The sequence below is a fragment of the Elephas maximus genome, chromosome 11 (assembly GCF_024166365.1).
Source record: "Elephas maximus indicus isolate mEleMax1 chromosome 11, mEleMax1 primary haplotype, whole genome shotgun sequence".
Taxonomy (NCBI): Eukaryota; Metazoa; Chordata; class Mammalia; order Proboscidea; family Elephantidae; genus Elephas; species Elephas maximus.
This window is the reverse complement of record NC_064829.1, coordinates 95,334,761-95,358,111: the sequence shown is the minus strand read 5'-3', so window position 1 is coordinate 95,358,111 and position 23,351 is coordinate 95,334,761. Positions and strand designations below refer to the sequence as shown.

Below are 23,351 nucleotides of genomic sequence, written 5' to 3'. Positions count from 1 at the left end.
CTGCTCCGCTGACCTTTGAAGCTTTCATTTTATCCCGGAAACCTCTTTGCTTTTAGTCCAGTCCAATTAGGCTGACCTTCCTTGTATTGTGTGTTGCCACCATGCTCTCTTGCACTAGTCTCCTGATTTTGCTGCTGCCGCTTCTCTGCTGTTGCTTCTTCCTACCTTGCGCCACCTCCGTTGTTAGAGCTCTCTTCCTGTCTGTCTCCAGGATCTAAGAGGTTCTCAGCATTGGGACCCTGTGTTCAAAGGACTTGTTCCATACTGTCTTGTCTTCTTGGTGCTAATGAGGTTCCCTCTCTGCCTCTGGGATGGCTGATTTTAAGCCTAATGGATGGCAAAACTGATTTCATTAGGGCTTGCACATACCTTGTTTGCATGGTCCCACTCCTGCTAGCGTTCCATATACCTTATTTGCATTGTTAGCAAGCTGTCCATTCCCTTTGGTGGCCCACAAGCACCTTATTTGCATGCTGTTGTTGTTGTTAGGTGCCATCGAGTTGGTTCCGACTCATAGCGACCCTATGCGCAACAGAATGAAACACTGCCCAGTCCCGCACCATCCTTACAATTGTTGTTATGCTTGAGTTCATTGTTGCAGCCACTGTGTCAATCCACCTTGTTGAGGGTCTTCCTCTTTTCCGCCGACCTGTACTCTGCCAAGTATGATGTCCTTCTCCAGGGACTCATCTCTCCTGACAACATGTCCAAAGTATGTAAGATGCTATCTCGCCATCCTTGCCTCTAAGGACCATTCTGGCTGCACTTCTTCCAAGACAGATTTGTTCATTCTTCTGGCAGTCCATGGTATAGTCAATATTCTTCGCCAACACCACAATTCAAAGGTGTCAACTCTTCTTCAGTCTTCCTTATTCATTGTCCAGCTTTCACATGCATATGATGTGATTGAAAATACCATGGCTTGGGTCAGGCGCACCTTAGTCTTCAGGGTGACATCTTTGCTCTTCAACACTTTGAAGAGGTCCTTTGCAGCAGATTTGCCCAATGCGATGCGTCTTTTGATTTCTTGACTGCTGCTTCCATGGGTGTTGATTGTGGATCCAAGTAAAATGAAATCCTTGACAACTTCAGTCTTTTCTCCGTTTATCATGATGTTTCTCATTGGTCTGGTTGTGAAGATTTTTGTTTTCTTTATGCTGAGGTGTAATCCATACTGAAGGCTGTGATCTTTGATCTTAATTAGTAAGTGCTTCAAGTCCTCTTCACTTTCAGCAAGCAAGGTTGTGTCTGTCTGTCCTTATTTGCATAGTCCCACCCAATCACTGAGAGTTGCAAAGCCATGCATGGCTAAAAGGGCCATATTAAGTAATTGACTTTACCACAACGAATGTGTGTATATTATTGATTGTTTCCGTCAACAAGCTTTTTGTATTTTTGGGCTCTTCTAGTCTTTAAATTTTTTTAATTTGTCTTTTTTTTAAATGTACAATTGTATGAATAATTTCAAATATAAGAACCAGCACAAAACCAATTCCTAAGAGGCGGAGATCAAATATATTGCAAATTCCACATACTCCAAACTGCTAAACTACTCTGTCTCTGACACTGGCCGCTCTCCCTCACCTCAGCATTCTTCCCTCCCCCATTTGGGTTTGCAAATTGCTTCAGAGTCTCACAGAACTCAGGAACTGTACTTGCCGTTAAGTGGTTGTAAGAAAAGCTTTATAGGGGCATCTGATGAAATATAATTTGGTGGGTCAAATTGATACAGTATCTTTTGTTACAATCCCTTAATGGTGTTTTTGGCATTTGTATCTCATGAGATATGCAAAGCCCAATTCGCAGCATCTATTCCTGTGAGGACCCATTTGTAGTCCTCTGGTGCCACCAGTGTCATTGGTCCAGTATAGTCAACTTAACAGCTATATGCAGGGATTTCCCCCCAGGCATACTTCATAGCCACCTGCAACCTTTGTCTTTTTTGCTGGCAGACCGAGCAGTCCTTATTGCACTTTGTGCCTCAGAGAGTACAAGGGGGATATGTCCAGATTCAGCCCATCTCTGTGTCCCTGCAGCACCCCATGCCCACTCATTTCATGGACTGAATTGGCCGCCTCAAGTGAGTGTGCTAACAGGTGGACTTGCTGATTCCAATCACCTTCAGATCCAGAAAGAGATTGTGTTGCTCATGGATGTAAAATGTTTTGGGGGCACCAAATAAAGGGACAGTAAACAGTATTGGGGGCCTTGTGTTAAGGTGAGTGCCAGGAGCAGTAACAACATCCGGGCCTAAAGGAAATGTACCACTCACACTGAATTTTTCCTTTAGCCCACAGATGCTGACTGCCCAGCAGCAAGAAAACCAATGGAAGGAAGGAGGAAGAGGTTGCAAGATTTGGGTATTGTTGTTTCTGGGAACAACCGGCATGGTAGACCGAGGTTTCTGACCAGAAATTTAGATCTGATCCAGAAAACAAAGAGCATCTCAGTTGCTGGTCATGTCTCGAGAACAGAAGAAAATGATCAAGGCCCAGGTGACTTTTGGTTGGTTTTCTGCTTTCCTTTGTTCCCTAATGAATTTATAGAGGGCTGTAAAATATCAGTTTTATCTCAAAAGTGTACGTTTGGAGAGTAGGAGCTGGAGAGAAATAAACTTAGATTCTGACTTTAACATCAGACAGAATAGGATCAGGACTATATCGTTCATGGGATTTAACACTAAATTATTGACAATGAGCATGACATATGACTGGAAGCTCCTGTGGGTTAAATTAGCTGGCAATTTGCATTTAATATTGCTCTGGCCAACACAAGAGAATCATTTCAATTTAAATGATATTCCCTTTTTTTGAGGAGAATGGAGATTATTTCCTCCCAGGATATCAATATTTCATGGTACTTTTTCTGAGTAAGTTTCTTTGATAGTTTTTTTCCTAGAGTTTGTGTGGTAGATGATGTCCTGAACAGCAGCATTCTCATAGATGCAAAAGCAGGTTTCCTATGGCTGCTTCTTCCAGGGTCCCTCCAGTGTGTGAATTACTTAATATGGCCCTTGTACCAAAATGTTTGTGAGTCCCACACAATAATTGGGTAGGACTGTGCAAATAAGGTGGTTGTTCCCCTCCAAGGGGATTGCTGCTAATGCAAATAAGGTGTGTGGAACTCTTGTGGGGGTGGGGCCATGCAAATAAGGTATACGAAACCCTAACAAGGGGATTGGTCAGCTTTGCCATCATGCTAGGCTTAAAGGGAGACACAGAGAGAAAGGGAGGATGTGTAACATGGAACACAGTGAGAGACAGCATTGCAATAGCAATAGCAAGAGCAATAGCGATGTAAGACGGCAGGCACCAGGAGACGTGCAAGACAGCTGCAGTGCGGTTGCCGACCCACTGAGCTACGAGTTGTAGTGCTTGCTCAAGAAGGCTCTGACCAGGACTCATCATCAGAGGGTGAGAAGAAGTTTTCCTGATCAAGAACTGTATTCTCAGTTGTTCCTTTTACTGATCCTGAGTTATATTTTATTACTTCACTAATAAACCTCTTAACTGTAAGTATGGTTTGTGAGTTCTGTGAGATGTTGCAGGAATTACGGAGCCCAAAGCCTGGATGGAGAGTATGAGGAGAAGGGAGGGTAGTTGGTGTTAGAGATGATGGAGTGGTATGGCAATTTGGAGAAGTTGGACATTTGGGACATCTTTAACCTCTGCCTCATAGGAACCAGCTTTATGCTGACCCTTGTGAAAGAAATTATTCGTTTGGTTCCTCATAGCCCTGTGTGGGAATAGATGAAGCAAACTTAGTGGACAGTGGAGACAAGCACCTGTTAGCCCATGGACATAGCCTTGTGGTGGTCTCTAGGTTTATATAGGAATTAAACCTAAGCATACTTGTAAAATGTAAGCAATGCACGGCTGTCACACGATTCTCAATGAACTGGTGATTGAGTACAGATTTGGAAGTAGGGAGTAGCTCCGTGACCTTGCACATTGCTGTTTATGGCTGTGGTACACCTGAGTTCTCTAATCTGTAAAGTAGTGATGATGATAATGGTGCCTGTCTATTTAAAGCATTTAGAAGAGTCTCTGGTATGTGATATGAAAGAGCATCCAGTGTCCGCAGTTCTTTCCAGTACTTATCATTACACAGTTATCAAATGTCATAACTTTGAATAGTCTACATGGTCAAAAATTTTCCTGTCTTACTCTCTTTTGTATTTTTCTAATAACTTTTGAGATTGAGGTCTTTCTTGTATTGGTCAGTTAAATTATTCATTTTCTGAAATACTTGACCATATCCTTTGGTCATTTATAAATCCTAATTTGTCATCCTAATTTAAAGGAATTGTTTATATGTAACGTGTATCGATCTTTTTTGTAAAAATCTCTTTTGGAAAATATTTTTTCCAAACCGTCACTGGTCTTTTTCCAGGCAGAAGTTTTAATTAAATCTTTGCTCTAAAATTTCCAATTTTTCCTTCCTGGCTTTTGAGTTATAAACATGGCGTGGCAGAGGAATCTGACCTCCTCTGTCTTCATGAGGCGGGGAGAGAAGCATTATCAGCATCGTCATCCCAAGGTGATTCCTGTGAAGCAGAGGTCAGACATACCACCACCTGCCAACCTTTTTTTTTTTTTTATAACAATTATGACACCAGCCATCCCTCCCACAGCACTCTACTACTCTTCTGGGTTCCAGAATTTGGTACAATGGCCACACACAACTCACGGACAATACTCACAATTGTTGGGTTTATTAGGGAGTTACAGGTTACAATTCAGGATCAAAAACAACTCGATACAGTTCTTCCAATAGGACAGCCTGCTCTCAGCTGTGACTGCAGGCAGACCTCTCCCTGACCCCCAGCCCCTCGGGCCTCTTGGGCCAGCATGGCCCAGCCTCTGCCATGCTCAGGCAGGTGTTACAAAGCTTTGTAGCTCCACTGATGAGTACCCAGATGCACTCCACTCGGTCAGTAAGTCTCAGCCTGAAGACACTCAGCTCTCTTGTACTGTGGGTGGGCGAGCCTAGTTCTGCCATGTGCCTGGAGGCATCTCACTCTGTTGGCAAGCCTCCTGTCTAAAAGTGCTCAGCTCTCTCACTCCGTAGGTCTCCTGCCAGTCTCTTGGTTCTTCTGCCTCTGCTGTTGCTGTCTCTCTGTCGCTGCTTCTCGCTGTCTCTCAGTCTCCTGGGTCTAGAAGCTCTCAGTGCAGGGGTCCTTCCTGGTTCCAAAGGACGTGCTCCCTTCCATTCTCTTCTTGGTAGTAGTCAGGTCCCCCCTTTCCACCTCTGGCATGGCTCATTTTAAGCCTACTAGAATGGCAAAACTGACCAATCCCCTTATTAGGGTTCCATACACCTTCTTTGCCTGGTCCCACCCCCACAAGGGTTCAATGCACCTTATTAGCATAGCCCCACACAATCATTGTGTGGGAGTCACAAAGACTATGGCTAGAAAAGCTGTATTAAGTAATTTCACTGTACTGCACTTGTGGCATAAATATATGCTATATTTTCATACCTTTTTTTTTTAAGTTTTGAATTATCTGTTGCTTCCTAGCAAAGTGTTCCAACACTTTAGAGGCTTAAAACAGTTGACACTTACTATCTCGTAGCCTCTGTGGTGAGGAAATGCAGGCACAGACTCTCTTGGTGCTCTGCTTCTTGGTCTCTCACAAGACTGCAGTCAAGGTGTTGGCCAGGGCTGGGGTCTGATCTGAGGCTCGAATGGGGAAGGGTCTGCTTTCAAGCTCACTCACTTGGTTGTGGGCTGAATTCAGTTCCGTGAGGGCCTCGGTTCCTCAGTACGTGTTGGCCAGAGGCAGCCCTCAGGTGCTTGCCATGTGGGCCTCCCCAACATGACAGCTTGCTTCATTAAAACCAGCCAGACAGAAGTACCATATCTAATATGTAGTCTGGTGACAGAATGGCATTCCATCACCTTTGTCATAGTCTGTTAGATAGGAGCAAGTCACGAGGGTAGCCCATGCTGAAGGAGAGGGGACTGTACACAGGTGTGAATGTGATTATGGGGCTGTCTTAGAATCTGCCTGCCACAGGTCTTTTGTTCAGTAAAAACTTAATTTTGAGTGCAGAGTGAGGTCTTTGAATATTGCATCTCCCTCACTCTCATTTCTTTTTCGGAAGTTATGGAATGGTGTATGCTAAGACATTCTCATTCTTCCCATGTTTTTACGTTGTCTCCCACTGCTACATTTTCGGTGATTTCTTAAACTGTAAATTACAGCTGAAAATGATCTGTCTAGTATATGTGATATGCTGTGAACCTTTATGTTAACGTGCATACGTATGTGTGTTTGTTGTTAATGTCTATGTCTAGGTGTTTATGCGTGTATGTATTATTTATTTTTCCCAAATCCACCCAATTATTTTGTCTCTTGTTCTTTAAATATTTTTGATAGTTTCTTTAATTCCTTTCTACAGATTAACTTATTAACTTAATAAACCTGTCATTTCTTGTAATTTAGATGCCTGGGGTCTTTATAGATTCTGATATTGGCTCTGAAGGCTCATGTTGAATGTAGGAATATGTTCTATTCTCCTGGCTGACACTAATATTTATTTATCTCTTAGAATATAGGTGGTCAAGTACACATACTCACATATATATATACATATAAGCATGTGTATATATATATGCCTGGAAACCCTGATGACATAGTGGGCTGCTAACCAAAAGGTCAGCAGTTCAGATCTACCAGGCACTCTTTGGAAACCCTATGGGGTAGTTCTACTCTGTCCTATAGGGTCGCTGTGAGTCAGAATCGACTCAACAGCAACGGGTTTGATTTTGTTTTTTTTTTAAATATATATGCATATACATGCATATACACACACACATACACTCAGGTATATCCACATACATACAGATACATATACACATCCACACATTTGTATGTGTGTGCATGCGTGAATGTGAGATGTTTCTAGCTTATTAAAAGGATTTCACTGTTACTCATTATCGAAACTTCTAATTGGATGAATGGATGGATGATTGAATACACACATTCAGAATATTTTGTTAAGATTTCTAGTCTCTTACAAGGTGTTGAAAAAAACACTACACTTGTGGTTGCAGCGTATGTAGAGGAAATCAGCAGAACTACTTTCTTCGCATTTCAACCGTATCATCAAAAGGAAGTAAATTCATGAAATGGAACCCTGTTATTACAGGAATCACTGACATTCAGCGATGTGGCTGTGGAGTTCAGCTGGGAGGAGTGGCAGCTCCTGGACCCTGCTCAGAAGGACCTGTACCAAGATGTGATGTTGGAGAACTACAACAACCTGGTGTCACTGGGTGAGAACAGTTTCCGTGTGTCACTCAGGAGGTGGCCAGTGACCTTTCCTTTCTCACCTGTTGAAAGCTTAGGAGTGTCTGTGGTGCTCTGAAGTGGTGGATTCTCAGCCCACTCTGTGCCCCTTGACAAGTGGTATACACTCCCTACTCCTGAGAGAAAAACCTTTACTTCGTATGCTTGAATATTGTTTTTTTTTCACAAATGTAGCATTCTACTGGCTTCACAAACCCAAGACCAATTTAGTTTGTCTAACCACTTTATTTGCATTAGCAGTCTCTTTGATCCCTGCATGTACCTAATTTACATAATCCCACCCAGTTATTTAACAGGAGTCATAAGACCATGAATAGCTGGAAAGTTCATATAAAATAATTCATTGCACCACAAGGTCAGACATACCTCCACTCTGCAGTCTTTCTACCCATTCTGACATCAGCCATCCTCCCCATGGCACTCTCTGCTTCTCTGCTGAGTTCTATAATCCATTGCAACCGCCACACAGAACTCACAGACAATACTTAAATGGTTTATTAAGGAAGTAACAGGGTACAACTTGGGATCAGGGTCAACAGGCTACAATTCAGGATCAGGAAGCATGTAGGCAAAATCTCCCTTCTTGAGTGCAGGACAGCTCTCTCAGCTCCTCTCGGCCATGTCGACCTCCTCTCTGGCCCCTAGGACAGGCTCTTCTTCACCCTGCCATTTGTCACCACCAGTTCTGCTGCATAGTCCTTTCCGGGCCTGTCATCACCGGGTTTACCACTGTGCCCATTCAGGGCCTCTCACTGTCTGCAATATAACAGCCGTTGACTCTATTACTGCTCTTTTAGGAGATTCTTTATCTCTCTCTGACTCTTCTCTCTTCTTACTTCCTTCTGCTGCTTCCTGCTGCATCTCTTCCTGTTTCTTTCTGTCTGAAAAACCTCTGTGGGGCTGGCTGCATATATATATATATACAACTCTTTGTCAATTTCAAGATATGACCCCTTCTAGCAGGGACTGCAAGCCGACCAATCCCCTTAGTAGGCCACAGACACTTCATTTGCAAAGTGGTTTGTAGTCACTTCATTTGCATAGTCTATTTACCATTCCATGGAATGTGCATACCAATCACAGGGCAGGCTACAGCCCAGGAGCAGACAGAAATATCTAACCACAGTTGTTTACAGTTTACCCAGGAAATGTCAGTCAACCTGGACAAAACTAACAAACCCTCTGGGGTAGAAAACTAGGGCAAAAGGAACTCCCCAGGGCTTAGAGGAAAAATCTCTCAAGCTGTTTTTCCAAAGAACCGAGGCAAAAGGCCACATAAAGGAACTCATTTCACCACAGCTTTGGAAGTCACATTCCAGCCAGAGAAGGCATCACAACCATGAGGGTTGTCTGAGGCTACGTAACAGCACCTCCACGTGTCCCTCTCTCATGTGAGACCTCCTGTTCTTTGTAGGAGTTTAAAGAAAAATGCACCTTTCTATCTCTTCTATGATCAGATCCCTTTTATTTGACATCTCTTTACTTCTTCGTAGGATTCTCAGTCTTTAACTTCTTCATATCCTTTCACCACTCCTGCTATGAAATTCCACCTTCCAGGCCTCTCTCCAGAGAGAGAACTTTGAATCCATAACTGTTCTCTGAGCACGGCACATTCCTCCCCCATTGGGAAATACTGGTTTCACTTCCTAACATCGAGCCCCACCGTGGATGTTGCACCCCCACAGTAAACTGGTCTCTCACTGTGCTTCTATTTGCCTCCTCAGCCTCTCTTTTCCCCACTCTGAGGTGCTCCTAAGGTGGTCATTTTCACTTTCTCAATTTTTCTTCTAACCCTTTAAAATTTCCTCCATTCTAATGCGTTAACCTCCTTTGCTTCCCTAGAGGAAACTGACAGATTGACATCTCTCTTGATATAGTCTAATATAAACTTTTTAAAAACATACTTTACTCCTCTGAAGAAACATTTTTTACATCCTACATTCTTAGTTGCAGCATAAACTACATCATAACTAATGTCTACTTCAGTTTAATCTCTCTGCATATTTACTAATTCCAGTCTTTCTCCTAGTTCATTGTAAATGTTACCCCCATGTTCACTTCAGTTCCTCAGGGGACTTTTCCCATTTGAAAGCTCTAAATGTGAGAATGATTAAAACCTTGGTATTCCTGTAATTTTAATGTACATGTTCTCTTGTTCTGTGAACATGATCTTCTGTCCTCTGTCCTTAAATCATTTTTTTCCTTTTTTAAAATTTTTATTGTGCTTTAAATGAAAGTTTACAAATCAAGTCAGTCTCTCACACAAAAACCCATATACACCTTGTTACTTACTCCCAATTACTTCCCCCTAATGAGACAGCCCGCTCTCTGCCTCCACTCTCTCTTTTTGTGTCCATTTCGCCAGCTTCTAACCCCCCTACCCTCTCATCTACCCTCCAGGCACAAGATGCCAACATAGTCTCAAGTATCCACCTAAACCAAGAAGCTCACTCCTCACCAGCATCCCTCTCCATCCCATTGCCCAGTCCAATCCATGTCTGAAGAGTTGGCTTCGGGAATGGTTCCTGTCCTGGGCCAACAGAAGGTCTGGAGGCCGTGACCACTGGGGCTCTTCCAGACTCAGTCAGACCATTAAGTCTGGTCTTTTTATGAGAATTTGGGGTCTGCAACCCACTGCTCTCCTGCTCCCTCAGGGGTTCTCTGTTGTGTTCCCTGTCAGGGAAGTCATCGGTTGTAGCCGGGCATCATCTAGTGCTTCTGGTCTCAGGCTGATGTAGTCTCTGGTTCATGTGGCCCTTTCTGTCCCTTGGGCTCGTAATTACCTTGTGTCCTTGGTGTTCTTCATTATCCTCTTCAATCATTTTTTTATAAAGTTTTCTGAACTCTTTCTTCCATTCAAGGCTTTTTTCAAGATTTATGAATCCTTCTGAGATCTTCATTTCCATACTTACATATTTAATAACCATCTGTAAGTTGATATGCTTCAGAATGTTTGAACATTCTATACTTGAGTGATATTCCTTATCTCTTCAAAAGACAATATTTCCCCATCACTCAAGTCAAGCCAAATATTTACCAGCAACTTTAAATGCCTCACTTGATACCCCATCCCAATCCACCCCCCGCAACATTGAATTTATCAGTGAGCCTTCTCTTCCTCCAGCATGCGTCCTCATTTCCTCCACCTCTTCCCACCATCTCTTTCAAACCCCATTTCACGATCTACACCTACTTCCTTTGTCTTTCCATGCTTTTATTAATGGTTTTTACTGAAGTATAATGTAGGCTTTGTAAACATAAGGAATATGTTTGTGTATGTAAAAATGGCATCGGGGCTGTCTGATCTCCTGTAACTCCATGGGGAGAAGAGAGAATCAACATCAGCCCAAGGCTGATTCCTATCAGGTGGAAGTCAGACATGCTTCCTCTACACAACCTTTTTACCAATCCTGACACCAGTCGTCACTCACTCCCATGTCAGTCTCTACTTCTCTGCTGCTATTGATGATTTGTTGCAATGGCCACAAAGACCATAGTTATGAATAGGGGTTTACTAGGGAAGTAACAGGTTACAGTTCAGGATCAGGAACAACTCAGGATACAGTTCTTCCGCTAGGACACCTCCTCGGCTGTGCCTTCAGGCAGCCCTCTCCTTCAGCCTCTGGGTCCCTTGGGCTCGCCTCTTCCCTCTCAGGCAAGTGTTAAAAGACTGTTTAGCTCCCCAGTAAGTACCCAGAGGCACTCCACAGCACCAGGAATTCTCCTTCCCAAAGATTTTCAGCTGTTTTGCTCCATGGGTCGGCAAGTCTTCTGTAACCACTTTGGTTCGTAGGCTGGGAATCCTACTGCGCCATCTCACACTGGTCTCCTGGTTCTGGTGCTGCTGTTTCTCTGCCACTGTTTCTTGCTGTCTTATGCCATCTCCAGTGTTACAACTCTCTGTCTCTGTCTCCTGTGTCTAGGAGGTTCTCAAAACGGGGACACCAGGATCACAGGATGTGCTCTGCTCCCATCTCTTCTTCATTGTGGTGAGATCTCCCCTTTCCACCACTGGGATAGCTCATTTTAAGCCTAGTGGGATCACAAAATTGACTAGTCCCCTCCATATGGTTCCATACACCTTATTTGTATGCTCCCACTCCCACAAAGGTGCCATGTACTTTATTTGCATCATTAGCGAGCTGTCCAATCCCCATGATGGGCCACAAGCACCTTATTTGCACAGTCCCACCCAGTCATTTGGTGGGAGTTACAAAACCGTGGTGAGGAAAGCTATAAAAAAGGGATCCATCGCACTGCAGTGTAATACAAGTACCTTTACTGTGTACGTGTGAAATTTTTTTTGTCCTAAGTGTAACCTTGCATTCTTCACAAACCCAACTATGCCTGGTGTATAGTTGTCATTTAGTGAGGATTTGTGGAATGAATGAATCTGTCCTTTACTACTTTGGATCAGATGACTCTCCAGTCTCTGTGGTCTTGCTGTTCACAGTGATTTACTTGCATTTTATTTTCTCTACAAATTCCTCAAGGCCTTCTTTAGGAAGTGGCCAAATCTGTATTTATTTGTTATGTATGATCTAACCTTGTTTCTCTACTAACTGCTTTAACTTTGCTTGTTTATATTACTGTGTGTTTACCAGTGTGCAAGGAACATTAAATTTATTTACACTCATACCATAGGGTTGTCACTAAAGAACCACCTTATATCCAAACATTTCTTGATCAATTTATTCCATATGGAGATGATAGAAGGATTCGTTGTTCTTTTCTTTCCTAGAAATCTGGAAATTTGATGATCATTTACCTGGGCCCTGGCAAAATGAAAGCAGAGTGGATGGAATGGAACAGTGCAATGAACATAATATATTGAAAAATATTGTTCATCAACACAAACGTCGTTTTCCTTTAAGGCAAAGTCATATGTTTGAATTACATGGAAAAGCTGTGAAATCAAATTTAACTTTACGAGCAGTCAACCAGAGCAGAAGCTATGAACTGAAGAACTCTGCAGAGCTTAACAGACATGAGAAAACCTTTCTCCATGCTCACCCTGAGCAATTTGTTACTGAATCTAAATTCCCTGAGAGTCAGATATCCAACACCACTAAATCCCAACTCTTTAAGCACCAGAAAACTCACAAGGTAGAGAAACCGCATGTATGCAGCGAATGTGGTAAAGCCTTCATCAAGAAGTCTTGGCTCATTCATCATCAGATAACTCATACTGGAGAGAAACCCCACAGATGCAGTCTATGTGGCAAAGGCTTTTCTAAAAAGTACAATCTCACGGAACATCATCAAAGAACTCATAAAGGACAAAAACCGTATGAATGCACAGAATGTGGCAAAGCCTTTCTCTATAATTCACAGCTCAATAAACATCAGAAAATTCATATGGCAGATAAACCCTTTATATGCCATGAATGTGGAAAAGGCTTCACTGAGAAGTCATTTCTCATTATTCATCAGCGAACACATACTGGGGAGAAACCCTATATCTGCAGTGAATGTGGAAAAGGCTTCATCCAGAAGGGAAATCTCATTATTCATCAGCGAACTCATACTGGAGAGAAACCCTATGTTTGTGGTGAGTGTGGTAAAGGCTTCAGCCAGAAGTCATGCCTTATTGCACATCAGAGATTTCACACAGGAAAGAGTCCCTTTGTATGCAGTGAATGTGGAAAATCTCTTACCCAGAAGGCAAGTCTCATTAGACATCAGAAAAGTCACAGAAGAGAGAAACTCTTTCAATGTAGTGAATGTCCAAAAGCTTTCCCCACAAAGCACAAGTTTATTGTTCATCAAAGAACTCATACAGGAGAGAGACGGCATGGCTGCAATGAGTGTGGAAAAACTTTCCCCTACATGTCTTGCCTTCTTAGACATAAAAGAAAACACACAAGGAAGAAACGTGTAGATTCAGGCAAGGTGGAAAACCCTTCCTCAGCGAGTCATGCCTCCTCACCTACCAGTGATCTCATTTGGGACAAAAAGCCTGTTAGTACAGTGACTGTGCAGATACCTTCTGTGGCAGCTCAGACATCAGTGAACACCAGCGGGCTCCTAACTAATAGCAATGTGGTCCTTGTGGGACAGCCTGTTGCCAGAAGGGAACCATCAGGAGATAACAGAGAATTTGTACAGCAGGGAGTCCTTATGAACGCAGTGAATGTGGTAGTGCCCGTGAATGCAGTGAATGTGGTAGTACCTTCAGTGTCCAATTATATCTTATATTATATTCCACAAAACCCATAGGATAAACTCAGATGCATTCACTGGGGACTAGTGATTAGGAAAAATCTCTGCTTCATTATATAGCTATAAAGTGTATCATGAGGGAAATCATATGAATGCAGGAATTGGGAAAGCTTAATAAGTTTATTGTATCTAAATGTGTGCATTGATATCGAGACAATCTGATTTTAACCAAAACTCATACACATTGATTGCTCTGTTGTGTCAATTAAATGAATGAAAGTCTGAGTTCACGTCAGTGAACAAAATAAGTAATGTGAATTTTGGAAACAGAAAAGATAATTGGTATCCGGCATGTTACTTCTTGTTACTTGCCTTCAAGCCAGTTATGAGACATGGCTACCCCATGTGGTATAAATGAAAAATCACTTAGGGAAGAAACCTGAGGGGCAATATTGGATGGGTGGGATTTGGACATATATACATTAGTTCAGATCCCCCAGATCAGTGTGAAGGAGCAATTGAAAACCAGAATGTCTACCATCAATTTTAGAATTTTATATTGTGCAGAGGGACCTATGACACAATAGACTGAGTTTGAGTCTATCCATGATTGTAAGGAATGTTTGTCACATATTGCCTTTGTACTTGGCCCTGTTTCCAGGAGCTGAAGATGCTGTGGTGAATAAAGAAGAAAAAGTCCGTGCCTTCTTGAAGAGAGCGTTGACTTAGTTGGATTATATTTAAGTGGAATCTTGACACTGCAGCTTATGTAGTCGAAGGATGATGCAGTATCTACATCAGGATAAATAGATATCGAATAATTGGTACAAGGGGGTTAGATAGAAGTTTTGGGAGCTACAAGTAGCGTGGCAGGGGCATCTGACCTCATCTAACTTCACAAGTGGGAAGGAGAATTAAGATCAACAGCTGAAGGCTGATTCCTATGAGGCAGAAGTCAGACATGCCTCCACGTGCCAACCTTTTCTCCATTTTGACACCAACTCTCCCTCCTGTGGCATTCTCTACCTCTCTGCTTAGTTTGATAATTTGTTGTAGTGGCCAGACAGAACTCAGACAATAGTCACAATGACAAGGTTTATTAGAGAAGTAACAGGTTACAATTCAGGTTCAGGAATGCTCAGGATACAGTTCTTCAATCAGGACAGGCTCTTAACCAGACCCCCAGGCATGCTTCTCACTGGCCTCTCGGCCTCTGCCCTGTTTGTGTGTTAGCTCTTTTAGCTCTGCCGATAAGTGCCCCAAGGCACCCCATTCTGCCAAATAAGCCTCAGCCCGAAGGAGCTCAGCTCTAGCTTTAGGGGTTAGCAGACCTAGCTCCATCAAGTGACCAGAGTCACCCTACTCGACCAGCAAGCCTCCTGCCTGCCCAAAGGCACTCGCTCCATGGGCCAGGAAGTGTACCGTGCCGTCTGCTGCCGTAGTTTCTCTGCCACTGTTTCTCTTAATCTTTTGTGTTACAGCTCTCTCTTTCTCTCTCTGGGTCTCCTGGTTCCAGGAGCTTCATCAGCGCAGAGATTCTGGGTCCAAAGGATGCATTCCACTCCTGGCTTTTCTTTCTTGGTGGGGTGAGATCATCTCCTCCCACCTCTGGGATGACTCATTTTAAGCCTAGTGGGGTGGTAAACCTGACCAATCCCTTTGTTAAGATTCCACGCTCTTAATAGTCTCACTCAGTGTGTGTGAGTTACAAAGGCTATGGCTAGAAGGGCCATATTAAGTAATTCATTGCACCACACTTCTAACGACAATTTCTTGTCAAAATCTAGTTGTCTTTGAGTTGATTCCTACTCCTTACACGTGTGAGATTAGAACTCTGCTCCCATGGGTTTTCCATTGCTGATTTTCAGAAGTGCATTAACCATTTACACTATCCATGGATTCTTCGGGTAAAGAATCCTTTTAATGGTACTTAGCCATTTCAGAAAAAAGGTTACTTATTTTAATGTCCACGTATTATCTCCCCATGGAGATTATACATTCCTTGATAGCTGTTGTGACTGTTGTGGTGGAAGGTGTTTCTTTATGTGGACTTTTGCCTTGGCTTTTTGGAAAAACAGCTTGGGAGATGGTAAGAATGGTGGCAGAGGTGTTTGATCTCCTCTAACTTCACGAGAGGGGAGAGAGAATCACCATCAGCATCAACTCAAGGCTGGTTCTTATAAGGTGGAGGTCAGACATACCTCCACCCTGCAGCCGTTTTACCAGTTCCAACACCAACCGTACTTCCCACGGCACTCTACCCCTCTGCCCTGTTTGATAATTTCATTGCAATGACCACACAGAACTAACAGACAATACTCATGATTATGTAGTTTATTAGGGAAGTAAACAGTTCAGGTTCAGGAACACTCAGGATACAGTTCCTTCATTAGGACAGCTTTTTCTCAGCCATGCACACAGGCACGTCTGTCTCTGGACCCTTAAATCTGTCCTTCTTGGGCAAGTGTTACAAAGCTCTAATTTTAGCTCTGCTGATGAGTACCCAGAGGCACCCCACTCCACCAGTAAGCCTCGGCCCAAAGGGATTCTGCTCTAACTTCATAGACCGGCAAACCTAGCTCCACAAAGTGCCCAGAGACACCCTACTCCAGCAAACTTCCTGCCAGAGGCACTCAGCTTTCTCACTGGGAAGCCCCACAATGCCATCTCCTGCCATTCTCTCCTGTCACCATATCTCTGCTACCACTTCTCGCCATGTTCAGCATTACAGCTCTCTCTCTTTGTCTCCTGGTTCCAGGAGCTTCTCAGGGCAGCGATCCTGGGTCCAAAGGATGCACTGTGCTATTGGCCCTTCTTTGATGGTGGTGCTATCCTTTCCCACCTGTGGGATGGTTCATTTTAAGTCTAGCGTGATGGCAAAACTGGTCAATCTCCTGTGTGGGCTACAATTACCTTATTTACACCAAAAACCAAACCTGTTACCATTGAGTTGATTCCAACTCATACCACAGTCCTACCCAATCACTTGGGTGGGAGTTACAAGACTGTGATCATTACAGTTGGGTTGTGAACTTGGCTGGGCCATTATTCTCAGTGATCTGGCAGTTTTGATGTAGTTTGGCAGTTGTATGATGATGTGATCACCTCCATGATGAAATTTAATATAATGTGATCACCTCCAAGATGGAATTTGCTGTGAGTAGGCAATCAGTTGAAAGGGAGTTTCCTTGGGAGTGTGGCCTGCATCCAATATAGGTGGACTTTCTGGCAAGGTTCCTGGCTTTTGCTCGCTCTGAATCTTGCAGCTGGCTCCTGTTCATCTGACCTCTGGTTCTTGGGACTTGTGCTAACAGCTTACCTGCCATCTTGCCTGCTGATCTTGGGATTCTTTGGTCTTTGCTGCCTGTGAGCAATCTTGGGTTCACCAGCCACAGTAGCTACATGAATCAGGAGATGTCTCCAGCCTGATCCACAGACTTGGGAAGTTCCAGCCTCCACAACTATGTGAGCCATTCCCATAATATAAATCTCTCTGTATATGTCTATACACTTTACCAGTTTTGCTTCTCTAGAGAACCCAGCCTATGACATTTGGTACCGAGAGTGGTTCTAGAGAAACAAAACTGTAAGGATGAGTTTCTAAATTGGTTCTGAATTCTAGTAGTCAAAGATGTTGATGACTCTGTTCTAGTAGTAGAGAGAGCACTGCTAATCCATGGTGTGAGGTGGCAATAGAAATACACAAAATGTCACAACAAATAGATTAGGAATTGGTGAAAGGTGTGGCTCTGGGTGATCACGTGTTTGATACTTCTCTACAGTTTTGTCATAATGAGAAGTATAAGAAAGCTGGTTGGTTGGTCCTACTTTTGCTAAAAGTGGTAAAAGAAAGCGATAAGCTCAGGGCTTCAGAACCAAAGCTCAAGGCCACATAAACGACCTCAAAGTTTACACTTGTGCCTTGAAAGAAAGCATTATTTCTTGTAGTAACTGAGCTGATGTTGCTGAAAATCAAACCCAGAGTTTTATCATAACAGTGACTGAGTTACAATGCCAACTGAATTCTCAAACTTGAGTGGCATCTGAAGTTAAAGGGAGGGCATTGATTGGGAAGAAAAGGGATCCTGAAACTTGGGATGGGAACATATGGGCAGATAATCAGGAAGCTGGAGACACTGAGCCCCCAAATTCCATTGAATCCCTCCAGCCAACAGATCCAGCCCTCTCGCTCCCATCTGAAGAGATTACTCCATCTTTGCAAAGCCACCCTCCCCAGTAAGACCACTAGCCCCCCACCCCCATCTGATGAGATTAACCCAGCTGCATCTAAAGAAACTTTGAGCCATTGCCTGAGGCAGATACCTTACAAGACAATACTGAATGTTTCAAAACACATCCCCCAACACCCATTTTGGCTTCTAGACCTATAACTAGACTTAAGTCCTAGCGAGCCCCAAAACGTGAAGTACAAAGTGTGATCCAGGTGAAGGTATGCTACACTCCAAAAGAACTGCTTGACTTTTCTAATATGTACAAACAGAAATCTGGGGAATATGTGTGGGAATGGCTATTAATGGTGTGGGATAATGGTGCAAGGAATATAAAGATGGATCAGTCTAAGCTTACTGATATGGGCCCACTAAGCACAGATTCTTCATTAAGTGTTTCAGTTCAAGAGGTTAGGAAAGGGTCTAATTTAATTTGTTGAGCTGCTGAAGCATGGATTACCTGGTGGCCCACACTAAATCCAGTTGAAGTACCAGACCTGCTTTGGTATACTGTAGAAAAAGCCTTAGGAAAATTGGCGTATTAGAGGGGATTTATCAGGTTAGACCCACAGACTCACACATGGAGTGCCAAGAAGACACACCTTTTACAACAATGATGAGGAACAAATTTGTGAAGGGAGCCCCAAAATCCTTGAAGACTGCTGTGATTGCTATATTATGTAAGTCAGATTTGACAGTGGGAGCTGCCTAAACTGAATTAAGACACCTAACTACAATGGGGTTGATTGGATCCTGTAGTAGTAGGGGTCAAATGGTGGCACTCAATCTACCTAAGCCCACTCTAAACACAGGGCTACTAGCTTGAAACAAAAAGTTGGTGTTTCTCCAAGGCAAATCCTAGTTCTTTTAGCATATCCAATCAAGTATTGGCTGAAGGCAGAGTTATACACTCTCTGTAATCTATAACACCCAATATTCATTTCTATTATGCATTTAGGTCTGCTTTACAATGCTCGGTAGGAGAAATCTTCAATACCCATAGTACATTCAAATAAACACATATCCCTTTTTTAAAACATTTCATTTTCATCTTTTATACCCCTTGACTGTCTTTTATTCATATGCATATGGTTTTTGCCTTGGGCTAGGTAGAACCGGAAGATGTTAGTCCTCTATCAATCATCACCTTTAAGTGCTTGGATCTTGCCAGTGCCACTCCAGATGTGGCACTTATCCCCTCAGCTGTAGGATAACTTCCCTTTTAGCCATTATAGGTAACAACAAAGTAACAATCTGAAAATCATAAGTTTCACTTCCCAAGCCCCTTCATTCTTTCTCTTACAAAGCCCCATGCATCCATGATTTTGGAGCCATTGTAATGAATCTCACTCCCGACACCAACTGTAAAAATGGCGTGGGGGTGGTGTCTGACCTTCTCTAACTTCACAAGGGGGAAGGAGAATCAAGATTAACAGCCCAAGGCTGAATCCTATGGGGCAGAGATCAGACATATCTCCTCTCTAGTCGCTATGAGTCGGAATCGACTCAATGGCAGCAGGTTTGGTTTTGGTTTCTGCCATCTTTACCAATTCTTAAACCAACCATACCTCCCACAGCTGGGTTCAATAATTCATTGCAGTGGCCACACAGAATTAACAGGCCACACAGACTTAAAAGACAATACCAGTACTCATAATTATGAGGTTTATTAGGGAAGGAAACAGGTTTCAATTCAGCTTCAGAAACACTCAGGTTACAGGTCTTTCCTTAAGACAGCCTCTTTTCAGCCATGCCCACAGGCATGCCCCTCTCTGGACACTCAGCTTCTACCCTTCTCAGGCAAGTATTGCAAAGCACTTTTAGCTCTGCCAATAAGTACCTAAAGGCAACCCACTCTGACAGTAAGCCTTGGACCAAAGGCACTGAGCTCTAGCTTCATGATTTGGCAAACCTAGCTCTACCAAGTGCCCAGAGGCACCCTACTCTGCCAGCAAGCTTCCTGTCCAAAGGCTCCCATTTTTTCACTGGGAAGCACATGACTCCATCTCCTACTGCTCTCTCTAGCCGCCATGTCTCTGCTACCATTTCTTACTGTATTCAGTGTTACAGCTCTATTTCTCTCTCTCGGTCTCCTGATTCCAGGATCTTCTGAGCATAGGGATCCCAGATCCAAAGGATGCACTCCACTCCTGGCTCTTCTTCCCTGGTGGCAGTGAGATGCTCTCTTTCCGACCTCTGGGAAGGTTCATTTTAAGCTTAAAAAAAGCCCCAAAACCAAACCCATTGCCATCAAGTCAATTCTGACTCATAGCAACCCTATAGGTCAGAGTAGAACTGCCCCATAGAGCTTCCAAGGAGTGCCTGGTGCATTTGAACTGCCAACCTTTGGGTTAGCAGCTGTAGGACATAACCACTACACTGCCAGGGTTTCCATTTTAATGGAAAACCTGACCAATCCTTTTGTTGTTATGTGCCATTAAGTCAGTTTCCACTCATAGCTACCCTATGTATAACAATGAAATGCTGGCCGGTCCTGCACCATCCTCACAATTGGTATGCTTGAGCCCATTGTTGCAGCCACTGTGTCAATCCATCTCATTGAGGGTCTTCCTTTTTTTCGCTGACCTTCCACATTACCAAGTGCAGTATCATTCTCTAGGGACTTGTCCCCTGCTAACATGTTCAAAGTACATGAGACGAAGTTTCGCCATCCTTGCTTCTGAGGAACATTCTGGCTGTACTTTTTCCAAGACAAATTTGTTCATTCTTCTAACAGTCCGTGGTATGTTCAATATTCTTTGCCAACACCATAATTCAAAGGTGTCCATTCTTCGGTGTTCGTTATTCGGTGTTCCTCATTCATTGTTCAACTTTCACATGAACATTAGGCAACTGAAAATATCATGACTTGGGTTAGGCACACCTTAGTTCTTAAAGTGATATTTTTGCTTTTCTACACTTTAAACAGGTCTTTTACAGCAGATTTGTCCAATGTATCACGTCATTTGATTTCCTGGCTGCTGTTCCCATGAGTATTGATCGTGGATCCAAGTAAAATGAAGTCCTTGACAACTTCAGTCTTTTCTCCATTTATCATGGTGTTTCTTATTGGTCCAGTTGTGAGGATTTTTGTTTTCCTTATGTTGCAATCCATACTGAAGGCTGTAATCTTTGATCTTCATCAGTAAGTGCTTTAAGTCCCCTTGACTTCTGCAAGCAAGGTGGTGTCATCTGCATATCACAGGTTGTTAATGAGTCAAGCTGACAGATGTGTAGGGGAATCATTACTTACTCCCTTACAATCCCTAAGGTCAGCTGATACCACATTACGAGGTGGTCTTTCTGGCTTGACAGCCCCCACTCATCAACACAAGCCTTCAGGTACTGGCCTAGATAACAAAAACACCTGAATTACTCCGTATCTTAGCTAGTGATGCTGTAACAGAAATACCACAAGTGGATGGTTTTAACGAAGAGAAATTTATTCTCTCATAGTCTAGGAGGGTAGAAGTCTGAATTCAGGGTGCCAGCTCTGGGGAAGGGTTTCTTTCTCCATCAGCTCTGGGGAAAGGTCCTTGTCATCAGTCTTTCCTTGAGTCTAGGAGTTTCTCAGTGCAAGGACCCTGGGTCCTAGAGATGCGCTATTTCCTGGCTCTTTCTCGGTCACATGAAGTCCCTGTCTCTCAGCTCCCTTCTCTGTCCTTTTATCCCTTGTAAGATAAAAGGTGATGCAGGCCACACTTTGGAGAAACTCCCTTTATATTGGATCAGGGCTGTGACCTGAGTAAGGGTGTTGATCCCACCTAATCCTCTTTAACATAAACTAATCTTGCTTTATTAACCACAGGCAGAGACTGGGATTTACAACACATAGGAAAATTATATCAGATCATAAAATGTAGGACAACCACACAAAACAGAATCATGGCCCAGCCAAGTTGACACATATTTTTTTTTTAACATTTCAATGCTTTTTTTAAATTGTACTTCAGATGAATGTTTACAGAACGAACTAGCTTCTCATTAAGCAGTTAGTACACATATTGTTCTATGACATTGGTTAACAACCCCACAACATGTCACAAGTTGACACATATTTTTAAGGGACACAATTCAATCCATGACATTCAGGACATGACAAGATTTTAACAGTATCTCTCAGGAACGGAGGGCAAAGACTAAATTACTTTCAGTAAGGTTAATTGTAAACCCCACGCTGTACATCCTGCCATGGCAAGTACACTGCAATGGGTTTCTCTCATATATGTCCTTTCTGGCCCTGGGGCTGTAATTCTGCCAGAAATCATTGGTTGGGCCACAGTCTGGCCTGTGATTGGTCTGTTTTACGCACCTTGTAGTGATTGGTCAATTTGCTATTCAAATAGTGTTTTGAAAATTCACCCAATAGGATTGAGTGACTTGCAGTCCACCAAGGGGATTGTTTGTTTCGGGGTCCTGTTGGGAGGACCATGCCCTGAAATTGACAAGGCGTTTGCTAATATGGTGGTCAAGCACACAGAGGTTTTTAGGAAAGAGAGAGGAGGAGGGAACCTCTGAAAAGAGCTGCAATATGGGTCAAGCATTGTAATACTGCAGACAGTAATATGTCCAGAAAGGGCCCCAGCAACAGAGAAATGGTGGCAAGCACAGCAAACCTGAGTGGCAGAGAAACTGGAGAAGCAGTACGAGTGGTGGGAACCATGAGATTGGCAGACAGTGATGATGGGCAAATTGACAGTGGCGCATAGCTGGGCACCTCCTGGCAGAAGGTTGCAAAGAGAGCTAGGTGTCCCGTAAACAGGGAGCAGCTGCAGTCTGAGACCATGCAGGTGGACACACAAGCGATGCAAACAGCAGGGTGGAACCAAGTTGCCTGCCTTTGGCAACAGCAGATGCCGTGTCACTGCTGAGAGGTATAACCCTGACCCAGAGGGAGCCAGGCCTGAGGGCCAAGAGGAGGCCAAAAAGAGACCTGTCCTGAGAGGGGTGCGAGAAGGTCTGTCCTAAAGCGGTTGAGAGGAGACGTGTCCTGAGGAGGCTGCCAGAGGTCACATGCAAGGCCAAGAAGGGCCTGCTTGCTTGCACAGCTGAGAGCACCTGAGAGAGCTGTCCTGGTTGGAAGCTAACCTGCACTGATGGAGGGAGAGATGTTCTGTCCACCTCATGGGAACCATTCAACCTTGTCTTTGTGCTTCCTGATCGTGATCCCTAGTTGTTCCTGTTACTTCCCTGTGAAACCACATAACTGTGAGAACGCTCTGTGAGTTCTGTGTGGCCGTTTCAACAAATTATCCAAGCCAGCAGAGAAGTATAAAGTACTGTGGAAGGTTCCAGGAGTCATCTAGGTCAACTGGCATAATAAAGTTTATTAAGAAAATGTTCTGCATCCCACTTTGATGAGTGGCATCTGGGGCCTTAAAAGCTTGCAAGTGATCATCTAAAAACCAAAAAAAAACCCAAACCCAGTGCCATCGAGTCAATTCCCACTCATAGCGACCCTCTAAGATGCATCAATTGGTCCCAACCCACTTGGAGCAACAGAGAATGAAGAACACCAAAGACACAAGGAAAATATTAGTCCAAGAGACAAAAGGTCCACATAAACCGGAGACTCCATCAGAGACCAGAAGACCAGAAGAACTAGATGGTGCCTGGCTACCACCAATAACCATCCTGACAGGGA

At 43.5% G+C, this 23,351-nt stretch overlaps 1 protein-coding gene across 2 annotated transcripts; it reads left to right on the top strand.

Moving 5' to 3' along the window:
- The first annotated feature begins 2,405 nt into the window (after positions 1-2,405).
- Positions 2,406-15,571, top strand: LOC126086059 (zinc finger protein 350-like). Of its 2 annotated transcripts, XM_049902097.1 has the most exons (4): positions 2,406-2,495; positions 7,156-7,282; positions 11,240-11,305; positions 12,058-15,571. In XM_049902097.1, the coding sequence occupies exons 1-4, from the start codon at positions 2,460-2,462 to the stop codon at positions 13,533-13,535; spliced, it is 1,707 nt and encodes a 568-aa protein (XP_049758054.1). In that variant the 5' UTR covers positions 2,406-2,459; the 3' UTR covers positions 13,536-15,571. The 2 variants fall into 2 exon arrangements, with proteins under 2 accessions (XP_049758054.1, XP_049758056.1); XM_049902099.1 differs by lacking the exon at positions 11,240-11,305 and having other exon boundaries at positions 12,058-15,569.
- Positions 15,572-23,351: the final 7,780 nt, after the last annotated feature.

Bases quoted from the DNA above. Each gene is read 5' to 3' on its own strand.
- LOC126086059 (XM_049902097.1), top strand. From the start codon at position 2,460: ATGTCTCGAGAACAGAAGAAAATGATCAAGGCCCAG. The intron at 2,496-7,155 runs GTGACTTTTGGT...CTGTTATTACAG, and splicing joins AGAAAATGATCAAGGCCCAG to GAATCACTGACATTCAGCGA. The intron at 11,306-12,057 runs GTGAGATCTCCC...TTTCTTTCCTAG, and splicing joins CCCATCTCTTCTTCATTGTG to AAATCTGGAAATTTGATGAT.